At 34.9% G+C, this 12,698-nt stretch overlaps 1 protein-coding gene across 7 annotated transcripts in view; it reads right to left on the bottom strand.

The window, feature by feature from the left end:
- Positions 1-1,283: 1,283 nt before the first annotated feature.
- The window catches only part of Bicd1 (BICD cargo adaptor 1), a 152,037-nt gene continuing 140,622 nt past the window's right edge, over positions 1,284-12,698 (bottom strand). For 2 of the 7 annotated variants that reach the window (XM_005364633.3, XM_026787895.1), the window contains exons 9-10: positions 8,001-8,076; positions 1,284-2,045 (exon numbers count right to left, since the gene is read on the bottom strand). In XM_005364633.3, coding sequence (XP_005364690.1) covers positions 1,958-2,045; positions 8,001-8,076 — 164 coding nt within the window. In that variant the 3' untranslated portion in view covers positions 1,284-1,957. Of the gene's footprint in view, positions 2,046-8,000; positions 8,087-12,698 lie in introns of those variants that run through there. The other 5 variants (XM_026787894.1, XM_026787897.1, XM_026787896.1 and 2 more) reach the window with 4 other exon arrangements.

Here is a 12,698-nt window from a genome sequence, read left to right as displayed (position 1 = left end):
AACTTAGCAACTATGACACATCTTGGATTACCACTCATGCTTAGGGAAGGGTAACAAGAAAAAGAAAAAAAACAGAGGAAGTTGTCCTTAACTGAACTCTAATGAAAATCCATACTGTCTCACTAATATTGGCACCAGGCAGATTTAACACCAGTAAATGAGGAGAATGTGCTGGAACAACAAAACAACATAGGCAGGAGCAACTATGTGGGGATCTGACTGGGTAGGACTTCCATCAGGATCTTTGTTGTGTGTCGGTATACTTTAACCTGCATCCTTATTTTTGCAACTTTTTCAACTATTACTCCAAGTTGCATAAGAAATGACATGAAAACATCATTTAGATAAGGAATATAAAATTGTTGGGTTGCTTTGGTAACCATGACTGCTACTCAACAGGAATATAAGAAACTTGTGGCTGACTGCTGACCTTTGGAGCCCTTCACAAACGTGCCAACCCTTCAGCTCCACAAGCTGGGCAGCTCTGAAATCTCTGTTGTCTTCCTACAGCGCTAGTCATCATTTTTCTGACAGTGAGGACCAGTTTTGTTTTGAAGAGAAGTTAGAGATATTGTTACATGAAAAAGTAAAACCTTTATGGTTTTGTGTAAGTTAAGGCTACCTGACAGGACAAGGAGTCAGGGTTAGGCGCAATTATGTGGGCAGCACTTGAAAACTGAGGAATCCAAGTTAGACCTTACAGCTCAATTAGCTGTTATCCTTGTTTTCTCAATAATGCAAAATTAAATTTTTCTATGAAATTCTATTGCATTAAATAAAGTCATAAAAGTTACTTAGCAGAATCTGTAAATTAAATAGGAACATGTCTTATCTCAATATAATATGACTGTAGGCACCTGAGTGTTTGTCAAAAGTAGACAATAAGCTAAGGTTCATTATATTTTTTTTTTGGCAAAAAAGATTCATTGTGAAAGAAACAAATAACAAAAACATATACTTTCTGCATAAATTAACAACCAAAGGCTACCTTACAGCTATTTATGTATATATTTTTTTCATTTATTGTGATCCCTTTTAGTGGGAAACCCACAGTAAGACCCTAAATTTGGAAAAAGTTTAAAAATTTTGTGGTTATTAAATAAACACACCGTTTCTTTCCTCCAAGCAATTTGCCCTTCTTTAACACGACCATACACACATACATACACACAATCACACAGGAGCAGCACCAATATATCTACTCAACTACAATTTTCAAAAATTAAAGATACCAACAAAACTTGATTAAACCAATGAATCATATCTTTGCCTCTTTCCGTAGATTTTGTTAATAAATGTCCAGTGAAGAACTCTAGTTTTAAAAAAGCCATTAATGGAGTATGAATTAGAAAATAACATGTAGTTACTTTCTAATATTCATGTAGCAGCAAAACAGTTATTGTCAACATTCTAATGCACCTCATTTGTAATTCTTTGCAAGAAGGATCGTAATCTGCCAGTTCCAGATTTTAAACTAAATTAAACCAAGCGAACTATGATTATTTAAAAACAAAGGAATTCTGCTTACAAAAGTTATCTTTATAAACAAAACCATATAGCAAATAAAATATAAAGTATCAATGAAAAATATTGAAATCAATTTCTATGGCCGACTCTGAAAGATAGGGAAAGATGATTTTTTACAATATATTTATTTTACACTGTCTTGGATCTCTTTTATGCTATGGAGGTAAAGCCAGCTGTCTGAGATACATATTTCTTACAAATTTCAAGAGAACTGTTGCCATTTGATTGCAGGTCATCTATGACTCAGAGAAGTCATAAATTGTCTAATCACATGAGGTTCAATGCATCATTTTATTCTTCTGAACTCTCTCTCCTCTTCAAAAATGATGGATTGTAATACATATGTACATCTAATCTCCAAGAAGACACCTGCTAGATCGCGGGCAGTGTCCTCAGTGTGGCTATAAACCCTTCAGCCCAGAGATGAAGACTAGGGATAAGGAGGCTTGGTGAGACAATGGAGAGGAGCACACTGTGAGCTGGAATGTGGCTGCTCCTCAGGGAGGGCAATGTCCAGACTGAAAATGAGAAAGAAGGCAGTTAGCAAAAACATACTGGTAAACAACCACATGTACTATGGTGGTCAGACAAATTACTGCACTATATATTTAAACACATGAACAAAAATTTTGTGAAGAAAATTGTTTAAATTCAAAGCATGCCAAGAAAAATTCATGTTTTAAAGCAAAGCATGAAAAAAAAAGAAAAGAGAGAAAAGTAAAAATGCAAAGAGAAACTTTAGGAACTGATACATGAACTTGACCCCCAACTCACGTATTCAATTTTTGCAGTCTCCAACTACAAGATCTCTAGGTGGCAATAAAGTGTCACTAGATCAGTCCCTTTCTAACTTCATTGTAGGTACAAGTCACCCAAAGATCTTGGTAAAGGAGACACTGAGTTAGTAGGGCCAGGGCCAGTAACGGACTCTGGAGTCTGTATTTGCGATGTGCTTTCTGTGGTTCAGATGGTGCTAGCCAATGGACAAAGATACTAAATACTAACATTTATAAGTATCTAGAGTTAACTATAGAGACTCCAAAAGACAATCAATTTGATTGTGAAGCTTAAGTTGTTCCTAGGGTTCTTCAACTTTGGTTTGGTGGTCTGAAAAAAAAAAAAACGATGACTTTTATGACATTTTACATTTGTTAAGTGAACGATGGGGTCTTCAACCGATAGGCCATCTCTGAGAGCCTCCAGCTGTAATGAACCTGATCTCAGACTCCTTAATGTCTTGTTGAATAATCTTGAAGAATAAAGTAGTAAAACCATTAGGTTCCCAAGGGTAAAACTACAAAATACATTTGGGTGGATATTTTTTAAAATGTAACTATCAACAGAGAGAGGGCAACATGGGGATTTTTTAAAATTAGAAAACAAGTTCTACTTCCCCATATATTATGAATTTTAGTATCATAACTCATTTCTATTGGGAGTGTTGTTCATAACTATTCAAAGTTTATTATTTATTTGATTAAATAATTTTAAAAACAATATTATTGATGGATTAATTAAAAATTGGATTAAACAAATATTTTGAAGCTTTGATATTGAAATTGTCAATCAGATGTATCTGTTGAACATTCATATAAAATCAAAATTAGGAAATATTTAGTGAGAAGTTACTTCCTTCCTGAACTCTTTGAACCAATGTAAATTTAGTTTAAAAGGAAACTGATGTCCTATACTGATTATGATGACCAATGGTACAAATTAGTTTGTATAGCACAAATAATAAAAATCCAGAGACTGAAATTGGGGTTCAAAGCGAAAACCAGAAAAACAAAGCAGCCAACCACTAAAGAAATCTTACCTCTACCAAGGCTGGGTGACCACAGACGAAAGAGACAAAGCCCCTCTCTCTCTCTCATTTGATATTCCTTTTAGTGCTGGAATTAAGGGTGTATGACTCCCTAATACTGGGATTAAAGGAGTAGGCCACCACCACCTGGATTTGTTTCTGCAGTGATCTTGTGTAGCCCAGGGTGACCTTGAACTCACAGAGATCCATCTGACTGTCTCCCAAATCCTGGGATTAAAGGTGCAGGTCACCATTGCCTGACCTCTAGTGGCTTTAGCTTTGCCTCTGGTCTTCAGGCAAAATTTATTTATCAAAAATACAAATAATATATCACTACAATTTTTCCTATTTTTTTTTCTTTTTGATGATTCTTGGGAAGGAACACAAAACTTCATACAGTTTAGGAAAGCAGTCTGTGATTAAGCCAAAGCTCTAGCCCATGTGTATCAAATGCAGCAAATACAAAATGGTGGAACAAGATCCAAGAAGGTAGTGTATGGTTAATCAGTTAATGATATAAGGAAAAAAGTCAATGCTGGTAAGGTTATCCTTAAGCTTCCCAGTAGTCAATGGTTAAGGAAATAACAGATTAAAAATAAATCAGAGAGACTTTCCTCAGACCTTGTGGTCTTTTGTAAGTTAGAAATAATTTCTTTCTATGAAATTAACCTTGAAGTACAGCATAAGTTATAGCAAGTAGTATTATGGTAATCATGTTATGTAGGAAGACCTTGTAGGATACAGTACTCTTCTTCCTAGAATGGTTTTTGCATGGCTAGCAAAGAATAACAAAGCCCAAGCAGGGGTTATAGTTCAGTTGGCCCAACATCTTGATGTGTCATTCATGATGACTTTATTCCTATTTCAAATTTGTTGTAAAGTGAAAGCTAGTATCAGTATTTTAAGCTTGCATAAAATGTAGTAGCATCATGTGTTACTAACATATATACACACACACACACACACTAACCTATAGAAAACATGATTAACTGAAAAGTTAAAATATTTTAACATAAACATTTGACATATTATTACTTAGGGAATACCATGAATTCAGTTTCCATTTTGATGGCTAAATATCTTTAGAAGACCACTTGTTATTCAACCTTTACCATAAATAACTTTTCACTGGAAGAACATGGTAACAGAAAGCCCAACAACACATTACTAAGACTTTTAAGGTATTAAATTGGACATATCTTCAGGAAGTTTGGCATATATTCAAAAAGGTTATTATTTTTCTTCATTTTTTCAAGGTAAACACAACTTAGTAGATGTGAAGACATGATAAATATTGCACATTTTTATATATTTAAATGTTATGTCCAAGGCTATAACATCATTCCCCATTGCATCATTACAGATATCATTTTTAATAACTTAGAATAGAATCAGCCTGCAACTAGTTCAAAAATTGAATTATATTTATTGAAACATAACATACTGTGTTCTTACCTTATATTTAAATATTATTTTGAGGTGTTTTCCATTTTCATGACTTATATAGATTGTGGATGAGACTCCAAATAAAAACTTTAATTAATACCAAAACACAAAGTATATAGATGTTGGGCATGGTGGCATAAACCTGCAATTAAAGCTCTTTGGGAAGCTGGGACAAGAGGATCACTTGAAGCCCAGGAGTTCATGGAATTCAGGATAAACCTAGACAACATAGCAAGACTATTTCTCAAAACAAAACAAAGAAACTATATATGGAAAAGTTCTACATTTTCAGTGTAGAACACTTTATTAAGAAATCATAAAGAAATCATATACCTTAAATGTTACATGAGTAGAACATGTGCCCAGCCCTGAATTTGACCCCCCAGAACTTAAAAAAAGGTTACAGTTATATGAGTATATATATATACACATAAACTGGAGAGAAGTAAAAAATAAAACTTTGTTTTTCAAATTGAGAAACAAAGAGAATACCTGATTAGAAATCACTCAACATTCCTTAGAAATTTTTCCCAAGTTTCACTGAATATCCACTTTTTAATTCAAAGAAACTGAGCCAGCATAGGTGACTTAAACAAGCTTTCTTTGTTCTGTCAACTACAGGAATATGACTGATTCCTTATCTGAGGTGCAGCTATGCTCCATGGTGGACAGGGATGCATGTTAAATCACTTGGCTCAGTTGTTCTGTCTGCCTAACCCTGATTTTTCCCATTTAGAAGAGTACAATAACTGCTTAGCCTGTGGGGAATCAAACCAACAAACATGAAGAAATCAGTATGAGTTCTAATGTTGGTTGTGTGTCGCCTTTTCTGCCCAGAAAGAGTAAGATCGCAGTGCGGGACTGACTCATATCCTCTTGTACCAGAAGTCACTCTGAAGGGGCGGGGGGTATCCTTCCAAATCTCTATATAGTAATCATTTCTCTGTGTGTACTATAGTGAGAAAGAGAAGTCTGCTCTAGACATGCTACATCTATTTGAATAGAAACTAGGAACGTCTGCAATTCACTACATTGCTTTTCTTTCCATAAATCACCCCCACAGACAAGAAGCACCAACATTCAGTAACCTCAGAAGAGAATGAATATATTTGCATTCCTGTCTCACAGAAATTATTAAAGCGATAATATTCCAACTCTTCTCAAGCTAACTGAATTGGTCACAAAACAAATAAGATTTTGGTCAGGGATGGTAGTGTATAGAAGTGTGAATTCTAACAGCAGACTGGACAGACATGCCAGGCCCTTTATCACTAACTTTTCCCAATGTCTGTTTTCATCCTTACCTCATAAGTAAAGAAAATATATAGCAACAGAAACAGCTTTTCAAATTACACATGCAAGCTTGTAAGAGATAGGATTACAAGCCAAAAGTTTGACTCTAAAGCTCATCCACTCACTCATGTAGTCAACATTTATGGAGCATCTGTACTGTGTTGACACTACCCTGGAGCCCCAAATAAAGGAGGTTGCTTTGAAGAGTGTACACTATAATAGGCTCAGACCCCATGTTCCCAATTACTATACAATAGAATCCCTCTCAGATCAACTTGAACATTTATACTAATATTTATACTAATATTCAGTTACTTACATAATTGAAATTATACAAAATTGGCTATTGTTATAAATGTCATCAATACATTAGTAAACTGTTGTTTATCATGAAGAGCTGGAGAGATGGTTCAATAATTAAGACCATGTTATTCTTGCAGAGGACCTGGGCTCAATACCCAGCACCCACATAGTGATTCACAGCAATCTGTAACTCTACTTCCAGGAGACCCAATGCCACCTTCTCTCCAAACACCAAACATGTATGTGGTGCACATACATACATGCAAGGAAAACATTCACACATAAAATAAACTAAATAAATCTAAAAAAATGCAGAACATTTCTGAGATAAATGTATGATCAGTGTTCTCTAAGAGAGATTAATTAGAAGACACTGTCTAGTTACTACTTAACAATGTACTTTGGGGGCTGGTAATGCAGCTCAGCAGTAGAGCCCTTCGCATAGCATATGTGAGACCCTACGTTCAATCCACAATAGTGGGGGCAATGTTACACTTACCTAGGCAATAAACCACATCACATACTAGCTTTGGATTGGTCATTACCCAATTACCCTAAGGTATGACCATGCATGTCTGCTACTGACAGCTGCTTATCTCAGACACACACATGGACCTATGTTTGGGCTGGTCCTTGCTTGATACATACAAGCCTTCTGGTAGGAGAACACAAGATACATTATGTATATTAATAAGCAGGCTCTAAAATAAATAAATAGACTTCAGATTCAAAAGTTTAGTACAACAGAAGTGAGGATGAAGGACACTATGGAGATGAGGAGGTTATGATGAGATGCTGCTGGGCTGTGGGGAGTCACTCAGGATGGAGGTAACTAGTAACTGTCTTGGAGTACTTTAAACTGGAATATGAATTGTCAGTAAACTCTCAAATTCAGTGTCTGTCTACAAACATGACTTTAAAACACTTCATTTCAGAGAAAGGAAAATTAATCACCGCATATTATTTTTTTTGGAATTCAGATTTGAATTTTTCTCTCCCCTTTCCCCTCCTTTTTCCCCTTCCTTTCTTTTATAGATTTTGGAGACAGTTATTCTGTATCACAAGCTGGCACTGAATTCAATATATAACTTATGCTGATCTCAAACTAAACCTTTTAACACAGCCTACAAAGTCTTTGGGTTATAGGTATGTACTATCACAAATAGCATTCTTTATCTTTTCAGTTCAGTTTTAACAATGGGACTAAGTACACAGAAAATGGAAATCCTTTTATAAAGTGTCCTAGAATGGACATTAGATATTTTTCATATATAATTGCATACATTTTCACTGTGTGTTTGTCTGAGATGTATATTTGAAGGACAAAAAGATAAAAGCTTAACAATTACAGGTTTGAGATTGGAGGCAATGAAGTACTGGAATAACCCGCATATTTGCTCACAAGGAGGAAATGAAGCAGTCTTTATTCTACCAGCTAGTGGTTGATGACATAGCACTAACTCCTGTGCATGCTCATAGGTAATATGGACTTCAAGTAACAAGGGTATAGTCATGTAGTCAATTCATGAAAAAACATGCAATAACATAAAGATGCATAGGTAGCTATGGCCTTGGGAAGGGGAGCTGACATGCAGCTGGTGGGGAAAGGAAGGACCTGAGAATTTACCTGACAGTTGGGTAGTCTTGCCTCCCAGCTAGTTGTGAGCACTGTGGCGGTACGGAGGCAGCAGGCTGCTGACAATCTACAAGAAACTAATAAATTAGACATGTATACAAAGAGATGACATACAGGTGTTAGCAACAGTAACTAAAATAGTTGCCTGAGATTTAGTGAGGAATGTGTACTTAGAAACATCTAGGTTAAGTATGTTTTCTTTGGGTATGGGTTTTCCTTGACTAATGTCAATAGAAAAGACAGATTTTTCCTTAATTAAATAAAATATTAGAAAAGAACTAATGACATAAAATTAGTAGTAAGATTTTAAAAGTACTATGCCCTGTGTTCACTCATACTTGATGATTTGATGCCTCTAAAGTCAAAGAGTCGATCAATATAAAAAATCTTCAGCTTGTGAATTTGAACATGATGCTGATTCAGCACATAGATCTGCTGTTCAAATATGGAATATATTCAGGTAACAGATTTTACTGTCAGGGCATACAGAAATATTGTTAAACTCACAGATATTTTGAGAAAGTCAAACAATACTTTATTAACAGGATATTGACCAAGAAAATTATCTTTACGATTTTCTGAAACTTGATTGCATTGAAAATAATTGTTAGCAGAAGTCTTAGGTGGTTCACTATGTAAAAAAATTTTAGTAACATGGACTGATGAAGGAAAACAACCTTATTAATGGTACTCACTTTGTTTTGTTTTTGTTACTTTAAAGCCACATACTATAATTCATACTAGATTAACTACATGTTATAAGTTGTTAATGTGTTAATCATAAACTCCAAGAAAATAGGTATCTAAACCATCAAAAATCAGTCTGCTTTCTGGCACTGGGTTCACAATATTAGAAATAATGCAAAGGGCTAGTTGAAAATGCATGCATAATACTTTTTGCAAAAAAATCTGAAAAAACGCAAAAATGAGAGTTGGACTTCAAAATTATTCTTGAAGCATTTTCTTTGGTGAACAGTTTAGACATGTAGAAAATATTAAAGCCAAGTCACCTCAAATTCTGGATTTACAGGGATTAGTTAAAACTCTACTGATATTTATGTTTAAAAGCTCATATCTAAGTAGGGCGTGATGGTGCCTGCTTTTAATCCCAGCACTAAAGAGGCAGAGACAGATGGATCTTTGTGAGTTCAAGGCCAGCCTGTTATACAAGAGCTAGTTCAAGGTCAGCCAGAGCTGTTACACAGAGAAACCCTGTCTGGAAAAAAAAAAGCTTATATCTAAGTTTTTGCTATTCTAAAACCACTATATTCTATATTATAACAAAACATATCAGAAATTGGTAATTTAGAATATCAAAATTCATAAAAGTGTTCTTATGTAAGACATTAGAAACACACAAACTTTCTAATGCAGTGTAGAAAGCAACACAAAGTAAGCTTGATTTGAGTTCTCTATAGAATCATTATTGAAGGGTCTCTTTTACACAATTATCTTTGTTACAGCTTAACTATTTATTATTAATAGAAATGAGGAAATCTGAATCTTTATTAACTGATACTTAGACTATCATACTTGGATTTTTCCCCCATTCTCTCAGAACCAGAGGGGGTCCCCTTTTTGTTGTTTGACCAAGCTCCAATGGTTCTCTTTTACAAAAACTCAAGTCTCTAGAAATTAATTCCTTTTATATTTAAAATCTCTGTCTGCTCCTTTTGTCTCTTCCAAAAACTTTTTTATCTGTATTATAATTTGGACAAATTTAGATAGCTAATTGAATTTTAATTGAGCCATCAGATATTCAATTTTTAAGTTAACTAGGTGCATGCTGCCCTCCATTAAGTAAGTATGATGGATGGGAAAATGACCTGGACATATATTCTGTAATCTTTACACTTTATATTGTCAGCAAGGGATAAATAAAACACTTCTAAAATAGAGCCTTAGCTTTTGTTGAACGGCAATCCTTAGAATCAACTAAAGTATCAAAATTCTTACTCTTTCAAATCTTCTGTATACCAGAAATAATTGTTTTGCAATGCAGTTATGACTTAGCATGCACTGAAAATACCCTTTCTGGTAATATTTAGAAATAGAGGGTCAAGATCACAGTGCACTCCCCTACTAAGCTGTCTGATTTGGTAACTCTTTACATTTATAATGAACATTATGTTCTCTTTCCTTTTAAAAGATTTTTTTATTTTTATTTTATGTGCATGAGTGTTTGCCTACATGTATGTATATGTATCATATTAGTGCTGGTAGCAACAGGTCAGAAGAGGGTGCCAGATACCCTGGAACTGTAGTTACAGGTAACTGTAAACCATGTGGTACAACTGAATTTAGGTCCTCTCCAAGAGCAATAGATTAAGAAACAACTGAGCCACCTCTCCAGTCCTATATTCTCTTTTAAAAATAAATCACTTTGCTGGGCATGGTGGTATATGTCTTTAATCCTAGCACTTGGGAGGCAGAGGAAAGCAAACCTCAGTGTTCAAGGTCAGCCTGTTCTACACAGTGAGTTCCAGGCCAGCCAATGTTATATAATGAAATTCTGTCTAAAACACAATAGTAAGTAAATAAAAATAAGTATAGGCATCATCTCTGGTTATTGTTAATATTCCATGTTTTAAGAGCAAAAACAACAAATTCCAAATGTACAAACATAATGTAATGATGTGAATAAAACTTTAAAAGCTACATTTCTCTGACTCAACTGTCTCTAAAATCTCCCCTCTGAGTCCCCTGGGTCCACACCCCTCTAATTATGCCCACTTCAAGCCAGACTGAACCACAGCATTTTAGCATACACTCTGCAAAGCAAAGTATGCATGATGGGAGATAAAAAAAATCCTTCTGAGGCTCCAGTTCCTGATCTCCAAGCTCTGACTATGATCTAGCCCAGACAGACTCTTGAGGGAACTGTAGCTGGATTTCATTATTTTTAAAGCATGAAAGATGACAATGATGTGGCTTGCAGAGCACCCACAGCTGATGTTGTCATTTATTAATCAAGATAGTCTCAATTATTCAATAATAAAATTACTAACTTTATGATGGAGACTGTTGGACAATGGGGACAAAAACACAAAGAAGATAAAATCTCTGCTTGATTGAGAAAAACAAACACATTCAGTGAGCACTTACAATAATGTGGTAAGGAGGTAGTGAGGAGGAGGAAGATGCTAGCTACAGCATCTGGAACTCACTCATTGCTTACAATGTGTCAGGCACTGTGTTCTTGGCTACTCTTAAATTTCTATCAGCAACCTCAAGAAAGCATTAGCATTATATAGTGAAAGAATACCATCATACAGTTGAGATACTGATTTGAAGAGAATCAAATACATCGAAACACAAAGGAAGATGAAGCATCCAAGAACAAGGATAATATTTTGTGTTCTTATTTTCTGTTAGATTTGGTTTGCTTGTTTGTTTGTTTTTATTTTGATGGTTGAAAACAGATTTCCCTGGTAGAGAGGAAGAAGTTTTGATTTATAGCTTTCTCTCAAGGTTCTACTAGTTTTAACATTTTAAACTGCAATTTAGAAAATTCATCAGTATACTAAAAATCAATGCCTTAGGGAGTCCCAAAACCCAATGATGGCTGCATGGAATAGGTGAGGGTGCCCTGAGTGGAACAAGTTAGGACACTAGGCTTTGACTCATCCGTCTGCCCACATGACAGCAATAGGTGTGATATGAGATTACAGAAGTAAAATCTGAGCTGTGAGTATACTGTCTGCCAGAATGAGGCTCTAGAAGTTTCCTTGGTTACCACATACTCTGTGAAAAGTACAGAGCAGTTCTCAATGACACACAGTCTTCTATAGCATGTCATGTTTTCAAAGTAGAACATCTAATGCACCCCGGCTTCTAGTGAAAAATATATCTTCAATATATCTCTTGCACCATGAAACAAATCCAGTGACACTCAAGTTTCTGTGAAAACTATCTATGTTCTCAACACCAAATATTTCAAGCTCTTCCTATGAGACATGGTGCCAACTTTTCTCACTCTCCTCTCATGGAACTCCCTCACTTTACTCTAGAGGACATGGTCTAGTATGGAAACATCTTTCTAACCCTGAGGTGTATGAAAATTAAATCATATATAGTCAAGTATGGCAAGAGAAAAAATAGCACAGCCTACCTGTCTCGTCTTAATTATCAAAATCCTATGAAAATAACAAAATCTGTATGACATTTAAAGCAACCATATCCACTGCTATTTCTTGCCAATCTTTCTTTTTCTACAGATTGTACTAACAAGTAATGCCTATGAATATATGTTTAGAATGCCAAAGAAATATGGATGTATATATATGTGTGTATTATTAATAAAATTAAGGATACATATGTTCATAATTCCAGTGAAATAGTTTATGTAATTTATCTGTCATTTGGGACTTAAACCCAAGCCTTGTGCATGCTAAGCTAAGCATGCATTTTACCACTGAGTTACAACTCCAACTCCTACTTTTAAATGTTTTACGTTTATCCCTAATGCATTTTACCTTTTCCTACTCAAAGAATCTTTTTGTGTTCTACTCTGTCACTTAATATACTAATCCCTATCCTATTTTTATGTATCAAGTAAAAATGTGGTAATCTGACTTTGATATCTGTATTACATAGTGGCAGCAACAGAGCTAGGTAGAGATAGATTTCATAAATTTTGATGGGTGATTTTAATTCTTTTCAACCAATTATGAATACAAAAGATTGTAT

Source organism: Microtus ochrogaster (assembly GCF_000317375.1).
Source record: "Microtus ochrogaster isolate Prairie Vole_2 chromosome 14 unlocalized genomic scaffold, MicOch1.0 chr14_random_2, whole genome shotgun sequence".
In the NCBI taxonomy this organism is placed as follows: Eukaryota; Metazoa; Chordata; class Mammalia; order Rodentia; family Cricetidae; genus Microtus; species Microtus ochrogaster.
This window is presented reverse-complemented; position numbering and strand designations above follow the sequence as displayed.